General features: G+C 38.3%; 1 protein-coding gene across 3 annotated transcripts in view; it reads left to right on the top strand.

Annotated features, from left to right (window-relative positions):
• The window catches only part of LOC126911597 (dihydropyrimidinase), a 58638-nt gene extending 45304 nt beyond the window's left edge, over positions 1–13334 (top strand). For all 3 annotated transcript variants that reach the window (XM_050699517.1, XM_050699518.1, XM_050699516.1), the window contains exons 3-10: positions 6697–6881; positions 7385–7461; positions 8187–8387; positions 9690–9836; positions 10603–10729; positions 11790–11898; positions 12440–12588; positions 13147–13334. In XM_050699517.1, the coding sequence (XP_050555474.1) occupies positions 6697–6881; positions 7385–7461; positions 8187–8387; positions 9690–9836; positions 10603–10729; positions 11790–11898; positions 12440–12588; positions 13147–13334 (1183 nt within the window). The remainder of the gene's footprint in view (positions 1–6696; positions 6882–7384; positions 7462–8186; positions 8388–9689; positions 9837–10602; positions 10730–11789; positions 11899–12439; positions 12589–13146) is intronic.
• The last annotated feature ends 6726 nt before the right edge of the window (positions 13335–20060 follow it).

Genomic DNA, 20060 nt, shown 5'->3' with positions numbered 1-20060 from the left:
CAGAAACAGGGGTCAGTAACCTTTTCTATGCAGTATTAATCTAAAGATCTAATAAATGCGTTATTTTCGTTTCTAATCGTATTTTCGTCTTCAGATTTTTTATTTGATTACAAATGTCGTTAAACTCTGGGTTCGTGCTTCGGATCGGATCTTTCCATCCATCCATGTTTCTTTATTGCAACTTAGAATTTATAATAAATACGAGAATCACTTTCCAAGTGCATTATCTAACAAGCCTTTTTTTTAAGGCTGGAAAAACATCCATAGCCTTCTCCCGCGTTGAGCGAAGCGAGAAGGAGTATCAGAATCTTACTGACTAAAAATCACCCCGTTCCTACTCCTGCTTTTCAAGCCGGAGCCCCGGTAAACCCGCTAGGTAGTCCGCAGCTCCGGATAAGGCATCAGCCCTACTGGGCCCCATCTGTGATCTAATCTAACAAGCTTAGGACCCTAACAACAGCACACGCAAATAATACCCCACAAAACATATAACTTATATACCGAAACACCAATATTTCACGACCCCATCCAATTTAACAGTATGTCATATCACAAACGCCGCTCCCAAACACGACCAATTTAATTCCAGCTAATCACATTAACACTAATTAGGTCGCAGTTACGCGTACTAAACTTCTATTTAGTTGAAGGTGTGTCTAACTGTCAGTTGATTGATCCTTTCGCACTAGTAACTAAGCTAAGTAAGTCAACAGGTTACTTCGATTTAGCACAAGGTTAATGTAATCAATATTGTTAATTTGGTATATGGTTTCTAAATGTGGTAGTGATCTATTTTAGGAGTTTTTATGGAATAAACCGGTAAACGAGCAGATGGATCAGCTGATGGTGAGCTCGATAGCTCACATCTGCTCGTTTTCTGCTCTGCCGTCCATGGACTACCCGAAGCACCAGAGGCGTTACAAGTGCGTTTGCCGGCCTTCTGGAGGTTAGGAATTTAAGGCTTGTTGGGGAATCGGGAAACCCTTCCCAGTCTTTCGAAAATGATTGGAAAGGGTGGTAATTGGGCCTCCGGATACCTTACTCATACAATGAAATAACGCAAGCGTTATTTCAAGTCAGTTTTCTGTGAGGCCGTGGTATCACTCCGGTCGAGCCAGCCTATTCGTGCCGAAGCATGGCTCTCCCACACTTCAACAGAATCTCAGTTCTACATAACTATTGTCACATTTAATACCCGTTATACTAAAGCGATTTTCGAAATCAAAATCCGCAAAACCTCCGTCTGATCCAGGATTAAAACTGAAGATCTCCACAATCCGTAGCTACACGCTTGCAAAGTGCAAACACTAGACTAATTAGCCCGTTAAGTACAAAACAATTAATCATTCTTACTGACAACACTCAATCATTAGGATGCAATTAACGTGCATCCTTGGCATTTGCATACTTGGCAATCCTTGATCTTCAACTTGGCAACGTAATTAATACATTAGTTTGAGTAACTACTTTGTTGGCTAACCGCATTCAGAGTCATTTAATGGTTACTTAACCCAGTCCTTAGCAATTGTTTTCAAAACAAAATCGTTATTAAAGAAAACTTTTAGTAATCATTAAATGTCTCTGAGTATGACAGTAAGTGATAGTAGTTAGGTATGATTGCCGAGCGGCACTTGAGTTTGATCCTTGAGTAGCATAGGTGCTGATTTTCGGAGAAGTACGTTTAGTTTGTTTCTTTTGGGCCATTTCTAGTCACACAGAGACTAAGACAAACCAATATAGGTGGAGGACAAGTTTAGTTGTTATTGAGATTGTGTGTTAATGTCCATAATGGTCATCCACTGGACTAGAATAATTAATGGACTTCTTTACTTGTTTAAATAAGGCTTTAAACCTGTGGGGCTAAAAGTGGGTCAAATAAAATGCAAATATTTTTATTATAACTTTCGTGAGACATACTTAATTAATAATTATGTTATCAGCTTACTCACGTAACTGTTTGTTGAGGAACTCGATTAGTTTCAAGCCATGCTCATATTCAACAGCAACGTAATAATTAATATGCAAATCAATGTCTACCAACTTTAGGGACACCCCGGGATAAAAATTGGCCAGCATCCTCACATTTAACTAGTCACATTGAAGGGGTGTTGAACTCCACTGTTGTAGTTATACAAGCGTTTACAGGGAGATGGGCAGAGAAGTTTAAATAATTCATTGGTTAAATTGCCGCTATCCGGCGAACCACGAACTGATGTATGTTTGAAGATATATTTGTTAAAGGGAAACTGTCCACAATGAACCCTGTTGTAATAGAATGATAGGACTAAAAATAAAGTGACTTTCCTGATGTCCGTTTGCGTTTGTCGCTATTATTTTGTTACGATCTTAATTTAACTTTATTATTCAAAAAGCATGTAAAGTCTTATCTTGAAATATTATCAGTACCCTTAGTACGAGTTTACGTTGAACGAGATCGAAACGGGAGCGGGTTCGGCGCTTTGATTAGCCGGTGCGAATGAACCAACCAATCAGATCGCCTAACACGCTGCAGATTCCTTTTCGTTCAACGTAAAGGGTAGGTACGGTTCCAAAATACACAACCAAAAATCTCAAAAATTACTGAATCCCACTTCACATTCGAAAAATAAATAAAGATTAAGGACACTTAAGAAAAGTGCAGGGAAAGAAGTCAAATTGGCATATCATAAAAATAAATGTCATAACAAAAGCGTTTAACAGTCTTAATACCTATTTTAAAATACATATACACATATACAATAAATAAAATAAAAACCACTACAAAGCTACTCAACCAAATGCAAAAAATACTAAAACAAACACAAGATTTCGTCTGAAACCACAGTACACAGACGCGAAATCGCTTCAACAAACAAAGATTTGCAAGGAAGACTTCACAATACCAAACACAAATAATATTTGTTGACACCTCAATTTCTCCGTCTGGGCGGCGCATACGCATCTTAGGACACTCTTACGTCATTGGTTGCAATATTTTGTAAACATGTAACTGTGCCAGACGTTACGTTAACTCAAACAAATACCTTCCAGTGATTTCATATCTGACGATTGCTATCTGACTGTATTTTCAGACTTTACCATCTACATTCAATTTTATACCTTATCGTTTTAAGAATAAGATTGAGTGTCATCATAACAATAGGAATGAAAGTGTTTTTAATTGCGATGGAATAAAAAAATATGGCGATTTTCCCGTGTGAAGTAGATCTTTATACAAAATTGTATGATAGTTTGTCTGTGTGTATGGTAAAAGTAATGTTTCTTGTGCCTAAGTGGTTAATGACAGTGTATTGTATGAGATTGGTGTAATAGAAATGTTTTTGTGTCATGGAATAATAGTTTATAGCGTGCGATTACCTATAGTGGGCTAAATTTATAAAAACATATAACATAAAAATCTGTTGTTTACACTTTTATCGATGATATCGATCGATTATTGATCGATGGGTGTTGTAACACCCTTATAAGTATTTTGCTTAAACCGAGAATCGAACTTAAACATTCAATGGTTTTACTTTTTACCTCGTTACACGGACAAGAAGAATCTGAAAGCACAAATTTTATTTAAATTTAATTTTACGCTAATACATATTTCCTAGACCTATTTAAGGGAAGAAAACACATTATTTTTTGGCATAAATGCAATCTTGTCAAAAGCAAAAGATGTGTTTGCCACCAAAAATAGTTATTTATCTAAACCTATTCTCGATTCTCGACTAATGATCCGTGAAATTGAATTTGTCTCGATAGTATTTTAACTTGGCCACACAGCGATACTGGCAGGTAGTCATTTTTCATCCTCACCCCATTTCATTAATTAAATCTCATTTGTACAGAAAGGGGCTTCTTTAGAACCATAATAACAGTTAAAATCTTTTTAAAAGGATTCTTATTAAAAAAAGAATGGAGTAATAAAACTTTGCAACCTATACAAAGAAACTAATGCTTTTGTTTTTTTAATGAACATTTTGTTGTAATACAACGCATATAAACTGAACACTCCCGAAAAACGCTACAAAGATTGTTTTAATAACTTTAATATTTTTTTCGTTTCCTATTATTTATGCAACATCAGTCTTCGAGTAGACTGCAACTAATATTGCATGAACTCACTTGTTTGCGGCATTTGAAAGCGTTCCATTTACATCCTATATTTTAATCTCCAAAAAAGGTTTAAGAAATAGATATATATTTTGTATAAATGCTTCCTGTATAGGTTTAATACATATATATTACGCAAGTTATGCGTTTACTACACACGAAAACCTTATCAGAATAATAAAACAGTTAGCCGTCAAAATAGACGATTAAATGGTCGATTAATGTCGTAAGCCTGTCAATTGGTTATTTATTTCGACAACAGTATCAATTAACAAGATTTCCAATACTATTACAAGTAAAAAAAATAAAAATAAAAAAGACCAACAACAGCGATCATCATCATTAAAAAAAAAAAGATGAAAGCCGTTAAGGAAGTGTCAAATTCAAACGTTTGAATTGCGAACGTAGACGCGTTCCGTTGACTACATTCGAATGCGTGTGCGCATACAGGAAGCTACTAATGCGGTAACGAGCTGACATCCGCAACACCGTATTGGGTGGCACCATCTTAATTTGTTATATAACATTTTATTTACATACAGACATACATATATACATACTTGATTTATTTACTTTGTAGCAATGGTTTTGTTCTGAAGTGTGGTAGGGAATTATAATTAGGTTTTTTTTCTTTTTTGCTATTTATAATGGGTTTGTTATTTGTCGGAAACGTTTATTTTTTACACGTAGAGAATATTAGGTATATGTGTAATTCTGTCTTAAGATTCAATGCATTGGTTAATGTTAATGTTATATGTCAGCAATGCTAGTTTTCTTAATTGCCTTATTGGCCCCAAAGCAGTTGTTTGGTTTGGGTTCGTTGGTCATAATTACTAACCAATTTTTTTAACGTTGTCCTACACTAGGATTATCTCCTGTGTCGTGGATGCGTTTACAAACATACGAAGTTCACATGTACATGACGCCCAGACTAGAAACAACAATTTGTGGATCACACAAATAGTTGTTCCGTGCGGGAATCAAACCCGCTATACGAATAAAAGGTTCCTTACTATCAGATCTATTTGAATCTAAAAATATGTTACGTTTTAACTACAAGACCACCCAAACACTCCCAATTCAATAAACATTAGACACCCAACTCATTTAACACCCATCTATTTAAAAATATCAAAATTAATAAACTAAACGCTTCCCGCATCAATTTAAAATATCGGGTCAATAGAATCTTAACCTTATTCAACGCAATATAGTTAACTAAATAAATTAGATTGCATTGTTAACCAATAGTAATAATTTAAACGGTTAAAATCTGTTGCGTGAGTCAGCTAGATGCATTCTCATTTAGGGCCTGTTGCTGGTTGTTGCATGTTATAGAAAAAAAATGGCGCCTTTTTTTCATACTATGGTGAAAAAATATTGCGTATACCTGTTTTTAATGATGTTTAAATAGTATTTGTTCAGTTAGCAGTTTCGTACGAATCTTATTTCTGGTCCACATTTTTTATTTTCTTGTTAATTTTTCTCCATAGTTTGGAACGAGCAAATAACTTCACTAGAAGTCTGACCGACAGACAGACAACTTGTTTTTTTTTTTAATATTGTAATATGTATTTGCTTTAACGTTCAAAAATGCCTTCCCGGTCTATTTGAAATACATAATTGACTGCACGGTTGGTGCGGTGGCTGGGCAACTGGCTGCCGCGCAACGAGTAGCGGGTTCGATTCCCGCACGGAGCAACTCTTTGTGTGATCCACAAATTGTTGTTTCGGGTCTGGGTGTCATGTGTATGTGAACTTGTATGTTTGTAAACGCACCCACGACACAGGAGAAAATCCTAGTGTGGGGCAACGTTTTTAAAAAAAAAAAAATGTTGACTCTGACTTTATCGACTTCGAAACGGAGGAGTTCTTCGAATCGCGTGACAAATTTCTTCTCAAATACAACTGTTTCTGAAATCTTGCGTCTTAAAACCCAATAGTAGATATACTCACGTACAAGAAAAATTATGACAATAAACTACTGACATCATCGCCATTAAAATTAAGATGCATAATAGATAAAATCGTATCGTCATCATATAGTCTTACTAATACGCCTATTCCAAGCAATCACAATTGCTATTATAGTTTATATGGCTGGCTTCATTTTCTAGCAAATATTATTGTGATAATGGCTCGAATACATTCATCACCCCTATTCTTTTTTCTTATACCACGATGATGGCAAGAAAGCTCACGGCCCACCTGATGGTAAATGGGCCTATGAACTCTTGTCACACTTGGGGCATTACATGCGGTTTGTCGACCCTTAAGAAACCTATATTCTCTCCGTGGGTGTTAATAAAACCGACTAAGAGACTATACACTTAACAGATCAAGCCCCAGCGCTCTCTGATAAAACCAAATCTTTTATCTATTGCGATATGCTAAGCACAGCTGCGGGTCGGCCCAGCCCCATTGTTGGTGGTCTGATGGCTCTTTGAAGAACGCGCAGAACGCGATAGGCCGTATGCGCACGGGTAACCTTAGGTCTTTAGAAAGAGCTGTTAGTCCAACAGAGGACTGCTATTATTAAAAATATCAAAAAATTCTACTCGACCTATACTTATCTATGTTTTCTTTCTTTTCCAGGCAAGTGGGCCGTAACCTCATCATTCCTGGAGGCACTAGGACTATCGATGCTACCGGCAAGCTGGTGATGCCTGGTGGTATCGATCCCCACACCCACTTCGAGCTGGAGATGATGGGAGCCAAGTGCGCTGATGATTTCTACAAGGGTACCAGGGCTGCAGTGGCGGGAGGCACTACTTGTGTCAGTAAGTATCTATTAGACTTGATTTTTTTTAATTATTGTATTTGAGGAGTTGCGTTGCATTGACGCCGTGTAGGTGAATTTATTGGAGCCCAAAAAGCATTTATTCGACTAAGTAGTTATCAGACAAGTATTGCAATTGAAGAGTTGCGAGTATTGTCGCCTTTTAGGTGAAATTATCGGAGCCCAAAGAGTATGATCCGACTAAGTAGTTATCAGCAAAGTTTTGTAACTACGAGTGGCCTTAAACAAAATAAAAGCCCGTGAAAGATCGGTAACACATGTACGCTTAGTACAAGTTTACTGTACGTTGAATGAAAACGGAACGAGAACGCGTTCGACGTTGGATGATTAGTATGATTGGCTACAATCAGAGTGCCGAACGCGCTTTTGTTTCGATCTCGTTAAACGTAAAACAAAATTGTACTAAGCCCTCTAATCACTAATCATCAAGCGATGATATAAAAATAACGTTAAATGTAAACAATTCTTCATTTTACTTTCCAGTTGACTTCGTTCTGCCGCAGAAAGGACAGTCTCTGTTGGAGGCTTACAATAACTGGAGGGAGAAGGCTGATGGCAAGGTAACAGTCTTCACCATACTGGTTTTATTATTGTAAATACGCCTTTACGCCTAAATAGGTTGACAGTTATTAATAAAACTGTGAATGGATTAATTTTGTTTTGCAAAAATAATAATATTGAATACTAAGAACTCAGGATGTTCTATTTGATATTTCCCGATGTCAATAGACCACACAATTTATTAACGAGAAGGAATACCTCCTGAGCCCATAGCACGTGTTTTCTATACGTCGAACGAATCCTAAGGGCACTTGCTCTATCCAAACTTGTACTAACGGCTCTTTAGAAAACCTTATGAGAATAAAAGATATAATAATATAAAACCCTTCATCGGCCTCATCTAGTTATTTAAGAGATTGACGTGTAATATAATTAATTACATTGTAACCTATTTGCAAAATCATAGGCGTAGCCAGGGGGGGTTTTGGGGGTTCAAACTTCCCCCCCCGTTGAAAAGAGTAGGCCTACCTAGACATTACAGAGCGTTATTTTTCTAGGTAGCATAGTATATCCCCTGTTTGGCAAAGGTCTCTATGCACTAGCCTATCATAATCTGTTTATTACATGCTCTTGTTTCGTTTTCGTTCAACGTATGAAGGAAGTTTGGTGTTTTTTTTACTGAGTCACACATTTCATGGGTCGACTTTCTTGAAAACCCTATAAGAAACTAAAACCTGGCTACGCCTATGTGCAACATGAAATATCATTTATAATCGTTTTCAAGGTATGCTGTGACTACGGTCTTCACGTGGGTGTGACGTGGTGGTCTCCAGCGGTGAAGAAGGAGATGCAACAGCTGGTGTCGGAGCAGTACGGCGTGAACTCCTTCAAGATGTTCATGGCATACAAGGATGCGTGGATGCTGGATGACTATGATCTGTACTGCGCTATGGAGACCTGTGCTGAACTGAAGGCTTTGCCTCAGGTAAATTGAAAATTGTATTAATGTGATTGACTACCTCGTTGGTCGAGTGGTCGCAAGTGTCGGTCGACTCCCGGGTTGGGCAAAGTATTACTGGGTTTGTTTTTCGGTTTTTTTTTTAATATTTCTCAGTAGTAGCATGCAGTCTGAAAAGTGGGTGTACATTGTATAGCGCCATTACGTGCCTTAGTGTGCAACACTGCCTGCCCCTTCAGGGGTAAAAATTGTGACTTTGCAAATAAATTAATGTGATTATTTTAGTAGACATATAAATCAAGATTTTCTTTCTTGTGCTGTAGAATACCAATTTGACTGCACGGTTGGTTCGGTGGCTACCGCGCAACGTGTAGCGGATTCGATTCCCTATTTTTCTTATACATACTTTCTAACATTATTTAGACACCACTGTCAACCGGTGAAGGTTGGAACGGCCACGTTATAATTTCTAATTATAAGTTTGAAATTGCCAACCCGCATTGAGCAAGCATGGCGATTAATGCTCAAACCTTCTCCGTGCGGGAAGAGGCCTTTGGTCAGCAGTGACCACTTATAGACTGTTGATGTGATAAATACAGACACGATGACTAATTGTATATACCTTATACATTAAGATTGCATTTAACAAAACAGCCCAGTATACGAGTCCCGCATACTAATCTATAAGACAATAGGTTCGATTCCATAACGTAATGGTTGGCTACCCATGTTGAGAAGATAATTTTATTTTGGTGTACTACTGAATGGGGATTGTGATGTCATTGCTTTGTGAGGTAATTTTACGGCTGTTATGGTAACAGAAGTTAGGCAGAGGTCCTTTCGTGACAGCAGGAATAGCAATCCATTAATATTTGTTTTTACAGCATCAGATGTATCGGTATTTTTGTATATGGTCGGAGAGCACTTTTTTTTTGTTTTTAAATAAAATCACATCATAATAGGTATAGTCAGCGAAGTTATTTAATACCAGCTTCTTCCAACGGCTTCGCTCGGGTTCCCTTAGGATAAAAAGTATCTTATCACCCAAATTATCACATATACCAATTTTCTTAAATTAAATTACAGTCTGTATATAATTTTTTATCAAATCCGTTCAGTAGTTTCACCGTTATTGACGGAAAAAATATCCAAACAAACAAATTTTCACATTAATAATATGTATTAGTGTGATACTGTAATGCTGCGGGAAATCCATGATATTTAATGGTTAGATACTATTATTGATAGTAAGACACCTTTATTGACAATCAACTTAAGGATTATAGCTAAGTGACAATAAAACAATAATATTCCCCTTTATAATTTCAGGTGCACGCAGAGAACGGTCACATAATAGCTCGCAACACGGAGAAGTTGTTGGCTAAGGGAGTGACAGGACCTGAGGGCCACCAGCTGTCCAGGGATGAGGAGGTGGAGGCCGAGGCTGTCAACCGGGCCTGTGTTATTGCTAACCAGGTATGTGATTTTGTGACCACAAACGAGCAGACGGATTGCCTCATGGTAAGTAATTGGTGCCGTCCATATGCAACGGCAATACCAGAGAAGTGAGAAATGAGTTACCTTTTAGAGATTGAGCGTGCATCTCATGTGGTTTAATCTTCAAATATGGACTTAATAAAATGTAGATATTTCTTTTCTTTTATGGTTTTTTTCTTTGACGGATCACCTGATGGTAGCAATCGCCGCCGTTCATGGACATCCGAAACACCAGAGGCGTAACAAATGCGTTGTCGGCCTTTTGGGGGTAGGAATTTAAGAGTTGTTGGGGAATCAGGGATTGAAAAGATTAGTAAGCTCAATTATCCATTGGGCTTCCGGTAACCTCACACACACAACGAAACACAACAAAAGCGTTGTTTCACGACGGTTTTCTGTGAAGCCGTGGTATAACTCCGTTCAAGCCGGCCTATTCGTGCTGAAGCAAGGCTGTACCACACTTAAAATTTAACTTTATAGCACTCACAGACTTCTAGATGATGATTCGTTGCCCGTTTTTAACTGACTTTATAATAATTTCCGTTGACTTTTTATATAATAGTTACATACTCATCATTACTAAATTATAGCAATTTAATTTAAAAATACTTTTTTTATATTCATCAATGAGTTGGTTTTATACCAGAATTCAGTAGCTCTTTGGTACCAGACTGATTTTAAGGTATCTTTATTTTATATTACAATGTATGTCTAAATCGTTGTGATAATTCCTTGGTATGTCCAGGCGGGAGCCCCGCTGTACATCGTGCACATGATGTCAAAGAGCGCGGTGCGCGCGCTGCAGCTGGCCCGCTCCCGCCAGCGACACGCGCTCATCGGGGAGACTCTCGCCGCCACCGTCGGAACCGATGGTACCACTCATTTAACTTAATATTATATTTATTTATTTATCCTAACTTTACATCTATCATTACAGGCACACCTAATACGATAAATGCAGTATAACATCTTTCAAGCGACAGCGCCGGTAAAATAAACCAAAACGTCAAATAGTCTGCTATGAACATAAAATAAACTGGTCAACATTGTAGGCATCCTAATACTTAAATAATATTTACAAATTATATTGACTCATTATGTACCACAACCTCATATGTTACCCTAGTGAACTCGTTGAGTGTACATGAAAATAGGTCCATTCTATTACTGGACCCTTAGCGACGCCCCGAGTGAATTTTAATGGGTATCAACGAAATTTTGTTTATTTATTATTTTTATTTATTTTTTATTTTATTTTCTTCGGAAAACTTACAATCCTATTGGATACAGATAGTTGCATCAGAAATCCGTTGAGTTTTAAATAGGCATACAATTACATAGTTTCCACAAGTGCGAGAATTATACTATGTAGAGCAAGAAACAGTTTCCTATCAAAGAACAGTTGTTAGAAAAATAGTTCCAGACCATACTATTTATTAAAAATGCATAGACTTGTAATCAACGTGATTATTATAGCTTCATAAATTAATGTATTTGTGTTTAACAACTTTAAGGAAGCAAAGAAGAATCATTATTCACCGGTTCTTATAGCTTCATGAAAAACAGACGACTTACTATCCATTTTTATTACACTAATAACACATATATTGAATGTCACAGGTTCCCACTTCATGATAAACAGACGACTTGCTGACGGCGACGACATTTTTATTACATTAATAACAGCTCAAAAGTCAAAATCATTTATTTCAAATAGACCAGGAAGGCACTTTTGAACGTCAAAGCAAATATAATAATATTAATAACGTCTGTCTGTCGGTCAGTCCTAGCTAGTGAAGCTATTTGCTCGTTTTACCAACTGCAGATTCCTATGGAGAAGAAGGAGCAAGAAACTCCATAGGTTACTCTTTTTTAATCAGATTTACAATACAATTCTTGGTTACATTGTTTCTTCTATCTTCAATGTCCTAGGTTCCCACTACGGCAACGCCTGTTTCCGCCACGCGGCGGCACACGTACTGTCCCCGCCGCTGCGGCCCGACCCCAGCACGCCGCAGGCCATGTGCGAGGCCTTGGCTGAGTAAGTATATAATACTTCATTTACTTGTCTAGACATTAAAATATTAAAGGACCTTCTACCACATGAAATTATATGAAACAAATGCTTATAAGTGCTTAACAAAAAATGTTTTTGGGTGATTTGTATCAAAATCAAAGGGTTGTTTCAATTAATCCTTAATTAGGAAGATTTGAAACGTCAAATTGAATTGTCCGTCAGTCGAACGAGCAGGTACTCGTTCCAATTATTAGTTTCGAACTTCCAAGAACGAGCAAATTGAATTGTCCATCGTTACTTTATTCAAAAGTAGTTGTGTTTCAAAAGTGTAGTAATTACCCAAAACAAACTGCCAAAACTTCGAATTGCACGGTTGAGAAATGACTCAGCAATCGATGGCAGTGCAACGTGTCGCGGGTTCGATTCCCAATGTAATTTTGTGTTTATACGTGATATGTATCATGTGTGTGTAGTATAAAATTGTTAATTCACTCTCGACCCTCCACAAAATCCTGCAGACGCACGCTTTTTATCATATTTTATAAATAAACCCTTTTCCTCGCAGTGACCACCTGCAGCTAATAGGCAGCGACAACTGCACGTTCCACGAGAAGGACAAACAGCTGGGCAAGGACAACTTCGCCAAGATACCCAACGGGGTCAACGGCGTCGAGGACCGCATGGCCATCCTCTGGCAGAAGGCTGTCAATACTGGTGAGATATAGCGAAATAGATTAATAAATTTAAACACAAAAAAACAAAAATTTAAAAACCTTTCCAACACAACGTCACGCCTTTTATCCACGAAGGGGTAGGCAGAGGTGCACAATACGGTATTAAACTTTCCTTTCAAAAATGTTATATCATTTAATAAACTTTCTTGCAGTATTTTTTATGATATATACTAGTAAATGCAAAGCAGACTGTAATACTTAGTACGAGTATGAGTTGTTTTACGTTTAACGAAATCGAAACGAAACCGCGTTCAGCCCTCTGAAAGGCAAACTCGAATGTACTAAATCGATGATTGGAATGATCTCTTGATGGTAAGCAATCGGCGCCGGTGAAGTTCCTATACACTAAAAGCCAAAAGGCGTCCAGGACCGCTTGAGGAGTCAAATTCAAGGATCTAGCTCAATCCTAAAGGGCCATTTATTGATTTTTCTTATCTCTTTCGTAAACCCTATGTTTGTGTGAGGCCATTCTGGTTCACAATAATTAATCTTAAGATTCTCGGAATCATAAGACCTAACATTAAACCTCTTTTCTCAGGAATCATGGACCCATGCCGCTTCGTAGCAGTAACTAGCTCGAACGCAGCCAAGATCTTCAACATCTGGCCGCAGAAGGGGCGCATCGCCGTCAACAGCGACGCAGACATCGTCGTCTGGGACCCCAAGCTCGAGAGGACTATCTCTGCTGCTAACCATAAGCAGGCTGTCGATTTTAATATTTCTTGAGGTCAGTAAACCTAGTATCGTGAATACAATCATTTTTTATACTCTCACCGAGGGTGTAAACTTTTTTTCTCAGGAATAAAAGACCCATAAGGAGCTGTAGGACTAACTACCTCACTAAAACGCACCCCGGTGGCCACTTCTACACCTGTAAGGCCGCACAGGGTCCTCTTAATCGACCTGCTCAACAGGAGCAGACAATACGTCGCCTATTGCGGACATCCCTAGGGAGATGTGAGTATCCCATGAGCCTCGCTGCGCAAGTAAGGCAGCACTGACCACTGTGTCACCGGCTTCCCTGAGGTCACTGGATGGGCGCCTAGAGGGTGTTGAAACAGAGATCGAACGAAACAAGAGAAGCCTTCTTTCTTAAGAGGTTTAAATCCAGAAGTGGATTGTCACGTGTTGTTGATATTGATTGATTAGTATCAACTACTTCTCGTTGAGTAGTTATTAGAATAATGAACCAACCCATCTGAGCACTGAACACTCTCGGGCTTTCTGTCCAACAGTTGTTCATTTATTCGCATGTAATGTGCGATGTAGGATTTTATGACGTTATCCGTTGATTTGTTTGTTGATCGTCTATGTGGGACTTCTTTCGCCTATCTCTTGTCATGTGTCGCCAGTGGTAACGGTATTTTTTACCATTTCCATGGTGGGTGTTCTAAAATCTGAGTAAAGGTGCTTTTTCAGCAAAGATGTGCTATGCTACGTCGCTTGTGTATGCATTTGGCTTCCACCAATCATATTCATTGGTACACATAGCTTAGCACTGGTGGAAATGGACTCAGCTATCTAAATTGTGTTTTTTATATGGAAAGATACGTGATATGGACGTTATTGGGGAATCGGGGATTGGGAAGGGGGGTAATTGAGCCTCCGGTAATCTCACTCACAAAACGAAACACCACACAAGCGTTGAATCACGTCGGTTTTCTGTGAGGCCGTGGTATCACTCCAGTTAAGCCGGCCCATTCGTACCGAAGCATAGCTCTGCCACATTTAAATGTGATATGTAAAGTATCTCTGTCTCTCTTCCAGGGTCAGCACGTGGTGGGCAGTCCCCAGTACGTGGTGGTGAACGGACGCGTCTGTCTTGACGATGGGGAACTGAGAGTCGTTGAAGGTACATTATTGTCATAAATATTATTATAAATAATATAAGACATGACGCAGCTGCTATTTAGTATTACTACGAGTATTCATGGATCAGCTATTGGCGCTATTGGCGCTATTGATTCGTTGGCTGAGCTACAGACTGCCCAGCAACATGAAGGGAGTTCGACTCCCGCACGGAATAATTCTGTGTGTGATCGACAAATTATTATTCCGAACACAAACACGTAACAATTAGTAGTGTTACGTGTTTGTGAACTTGTATATTCGTAAACGCACCCACGACACAGGAGAAGATACTAATGTAGATTAATATTTAAAAGAAAAACTCGCCAAGATCTGTAATTTTTCTCCAGGTTTCGGCAAATTCCTGAAGACACCAGTAGAATCTCCAATGATATACGACGGGCAACAAAGCCAGGAGGAAGCTCCTCACCGACCAGAGTTCCTCGAGGCTCCAGTGCGCGTCACCAACGGCACTCCTTCCCCGGGTATGTTACTCCTTTTATTACCCATACCCACAAAATGGCGCTGTTTTGTGGGTAATTCACTGGCTGTATGCAAGGCTCTGCACGCAAGCTTCTAAGCTTGTATACATTGCAATAATTTGGCATCATAAGTTATTTCAGAACGCTGGTTTTGTAATCACAATTTTGTTTACCGTCAAACAGTCGGATAATCAGAATTGTATGTAGATTATATAGTCCTATTGTATAAAATTGTCCTGTAAATGCAGAGTACGTGTTTTTTTATGGAATAGGGGGCAAATGAGCAGATAGATGATCTGATGGTAAGCAATCAGCGCAACACCAGAGAAGTTACAAGTGGTCTTTTGATGGAACAAAGCCATTACTAACCTCTTAACTATCTCAACTGTTTTACAAACAAAATAATATGATGTTATTAAATGATACTATGAAATAACGAAATAACTTATGATGCTAATTTCCGTAGTCTATTGCAAACGCGTCCACGCAACTAAGCGTAGTAAGTAGTCACGTGCACTATACTAAGCTAAGCTAGGCTAATATCTAATCATTTATTTTTCTTGTATTAATCACATGAGGCGGGCAGCAAATTCCACCTTTCTACTTAATAATAAATAGTATATTATTACTGTATTAGAAGTCGGTTTAAAAGGAAATTATATAGTTAAACTTATTTATTATAAAAATACTGCAGTTTTGACAATAATTTGTACATAACTAAGCCCAAAAATACGATTAGATTCTGTAATATAAAATTATTAACGATAAGATCAACCATAATAAGTCTTCTAAACAAAATATTCCGACGAAATCAACACCATTCTCAAATTTTTCGTTGGTCAAATACGCTAGCTTCTAGCTTAAACTTAGATATTGGAATCGGAGCTAATAGCTTATTGCCTGACGGCAGGATTCCGATCTAACGTCGTGTTTCTCTTGCAGAAAATATCATGTATACTTGCTGCCCCGCCTGGGAACCGACTCGACCAAAAGGTCGGCTGTTATGTCTCATATATGTTGGTTTTGAGTGTGTGAATGAGGATTTTTGACATCCCATATGTGATTGTAATTAGTTGTTATACAATATCTGTTTGTTTCCCAAATAAAATAAAAATAAGTGGCCACAGCTGACCAAAGGCCTTTTCTCACACGGAGAAGGTTTGAGCATTAATCGCCACGTTAACACAATGCGGGTTGGCGATTTCAGACTTATAATAAAACCACGCCTCTTTCTATTTATCACCAATATTGACATACATAACCTCACGCCTGTCTCCCATGGAGGTAAGCAGAGACAATTGCTACGCCAATTGCTACGAATCTTATAAACTTCTTTCTTTCCAAAACTATTAAATTTGATAAAATGGTCAAATATCTCGTTCACACACCCAAAATAAGGCAAAATTTTAATAAGTGTAACTAATTACCTTCCTACTGAACCCACGAGACCTAAGACCTAACTTTGATCCTATATTCTAGATCTAGGTCTGATGAACAAGAGCGTGGAGAGCCTATCAGTGTCCGGGTGTAGCACACCCACTGGAAGGAAGATGCGGGAGCCGGGACAGAGGAACCTGCAGACTTCCACCTTCTCTATCAGCAGTAAGTTATTATTTTTTTATAGCTTTGGATCTATTTTGACGGTTTTGATTGAGGGAGTGGTGGCAAGAGCTGAATTTGAGGTCTTTTTTATACTATGAGTAGTAATTCAACTATAATATATAATCGTGCACATATTATTATAGTTGAATTAGGGATATACACAAAATTATGAGTGCACGATTAGCGCGATGGCTAGGCAACCGGCTAGCGGGTTCGATTCCCGAACGGAGCAACTCTTTGTTTGATTCACGAAGTGTTGGTCTGATTCATCCAACACCCACCTCAAAAGGCCGGCAACGCACTTGTAACGCGTCTGGTGTTTGTCCTAGGGCGGCGGCGATTGCTTACCATCAGATGATCAGTCTGTTTGTTTACCGGTTTATACCATTAAAACTCCATTCATTCTTAACGACTAGTAATCTTACTCACAAACTTATATTTTCAATTTGCAGAAGAAATCGAAGGTCTGGACACCAAGACTTCAGTTCGCGTGAGGAACCCACCAGGCGGCAAGTCTTCAGGACTGTGGTAAACAGGTTCGATGCCCAGCCGGGGACAGAACCGACTAGCTTGCGATGACACAACACTGATACTTGTGAACAGTTGTGATAATTTACTTTTTAATTTCTTTAAAGAATTATTAATTATTATTGATTTTGAATTTTGATCCTTATTGCTAAGGGGGTAAGAGCGAGAGTATTGCGACGTGTGTGATTTGGGAGCGGTTTTTTGTATTAAAAAATCATGGTTTAATAACGATAGATAAATTATCTAGATTTTGTTACAAAACTAAATTTTTAATTTCACCATTTAGTCTGATAGTTAGCACGTAGCTAACAAAAATGTCACATTCGATTCCCGTGACGGAACTCTTCACAAGTAAAAGTTAGGGCTTGGGCTAAGAACCAATGTTTTTAAGCTACTCGTTAATAACCCAAAGCTTAACATTAATTTAACTTTAGACTGTTAATTATTTAGGTCATGACATAATAAATGATAACCGATTTCTAGAAAAAAAAACATGTTATTTTTTATTTATTCAGAGTAGACTGACCATATAAGACCAATGTACCGGGGTTATTTTATAAGGGATATTCTAAAATACTTTGCCCGACCCGTGAATCGAACCCGAGACCCCTTGACCCCACTCGACCAACGAGGCAGTCATAATGAGCACCTCTGCCTACTCCTTCGGGGATAAAAGGCGTGACGTTGCGTTGCGTTGCGGATATTCTAAAAATGTATTTGTACATAACATGTATAAATACATCTGTCTACCCCTTCAGGGAATTAAAAGCGTGATGATAATCATCAAATAATGTAAATGTGAGCCTCTGTATACACATTTTTTAAAGACGTTACCCCACACTTGTCGTGGTTGTGTTTACAAATATAAACGTTCAGATACACATGACAACCAGACCCGAAACAACAATTTGTGGATCACACAAAGAGTAGCTTCGTGCGAGAATAGAACCCGCTACAGGTTACTTGGCAGCCAATTGAAAGGACTGATGCTATGGTTTGTCTAAAACATCCCCCAATTTCCTAGAATATCCCTTATAAAATACCAAAATAAAGTAATAAAATAAACATCACAATATTAATTACTGGTAATATTATGATAATTTAGTGAATTATTATTATGTCTGTTCTTTACATAATCTCGGGACCACAGGGTCCCGGACCTTTGGAAGGCGTACGAGGGGCCGAAGCCAACTCGCAGAGGCCCGTTGAACAATTTTGATCTAAATGTAATGGGACATCAGCCGGCGATTATCCCTGTATGCACTATGGAAGTACACCAAAGGACAATCCCCGGTTGATGCAGGACTATTGCGAGATATGGTAAAAGGAAATGATAGGGATATGGGTGTGGGTGGCTGTGGAATAGTTAACCGGTTAACTATGGGGACTATGGCCCCTGCCCCTGACCAATATTGAAAAATACGGATAAACAGGCAGGGGGTGACTCGCAAACTCAATAGTGGGCCCCGGAAACGGCCGCTAGCATGTAGCGACAAGGGAAGCAACATCCGTTGAGCTGCTTGAGGAAGGGGAGGCATCCCACGGCTATCAGAGCAATCCCGGAAGTACGGTCAAGACCCCTACCAGCATCTTACTGGGATACGTCCTTCCCCCAAGTGGAGCTGAAGGCAACTCCACTCTTGCGAATCTCCACTCAAACCAGCCGATTAAGGCAAGAGTGAGGTAGGAGAGGCCACTCCGGATAGTCACGAGTACTAACCGGAGTTAAAAAGTAGGGCCTCTCCCGTGAGTCAGGTCCGTGGGGTCGCCACTGCCCAACAGCTCGCCACAAGCTGCCTTGCGGACTTATTATTATTATTATTATAAACTAACTAATTTTTAGACTGTATTTAATATTATTAATATTAAATAAAAAAAAATGTTGATTATGCTTGTGTCGCGATGATAATTTTTTAATTAAATTAATTGTTGCCCTGAATATTTAGATTTTAGGTATTTAAGTTGGAACTTATTCAATAATATGTTTTTAACATAATAATACATCTTAAATATACTAGCGGTATTAAAAGATTTTTTTTGCAAGTAGGTTACAAAGTAAGTCTGACACTCCCTCCCGCCTCACCTTAGGCAGGAGAAGTCATTGGAAGATTCCACCCCCCCCCCCCCCTCAAAAGAAGACATTATACATCTCTGATTGTCCCTCAAATGATAAAATGTTACATAAAACCGCTAGAATATTTAAGATTAATAGTAAAAAAAACAACAATCATTCAATAAAATTATTTATTTACATTTCATTATGGTTGATTTTGGCACAAAGCATGCTCTAAAATAATCAATATTATTATGAAATTGATTGGACTATTATAAACATGTAATTTCACAAGTAAATATGTATGAATGAATACCTATGTGTTTGTATTCAGGTAAATAATTGTTCTATTTAACATTTAATTGTTTGTTTACAAGTGTTATCTGGTTATAATTATTACATTATTATAATTATTTACAAGTTAACTTTGTTTTTGTGAAAATACATTAACTTAACTGTACCATTAGTGCGAAACCCTGGGTGTCTTCAAAGCCCGAGTGAATAGGTTGCTTATGGGCAGACGTGCTCCACCGTAGACCGCATCATCACTTACCATCAGGCGAGATAGAGGCCAAACGTCGGCCCATTTAAAATAAAAAAAAAAAACGAAACGAGAGCGCGTTCGGTGCTCTGATTGGCCGGTGCGAATGAACCAACCAATCAGAACACGCGTACGCATTCTCGTTTCGTTTTTGTTTAACGTAAATCAAACTCGTACTAAGAGTCCTGGTATTAATGAGTATTGCATACTATATTTAATTAATCCAGCATCTCTGCCTACCCCATTGAGGTGAAACAGTGTTGTTTTAATATCATTTTATGCCATGTAATTTAGTGTATTTTCACAAAAGACATGTATTATTCAAATTCCTAACTGTTACTGCTATTATGGGCCAAAAATGTTGATTTTTTTAACTATTTGCATTTATTGTCATTTAT

Source organism: Spodoptera frugiperda, chromosome 16 (genome assembly GCF_023101765.2).
Source record: "Spodoptera frugiperda isolate SF20-4 chromosome 16, AGI-APGP_CSIRO_Sfru_2.0, whole genome shotgun sequence".
NCBI classification, from domain to species: domain Eukaryota; kingdom Metazoa; phylum Arthropoda; class Insecta; order Lepidoptera; family Noctuidae; genus Spodoptera; species Spodoptera frugiperda.
This window is presented reverse-complemented; position numbering and strand designations above follow the sequence as displayed.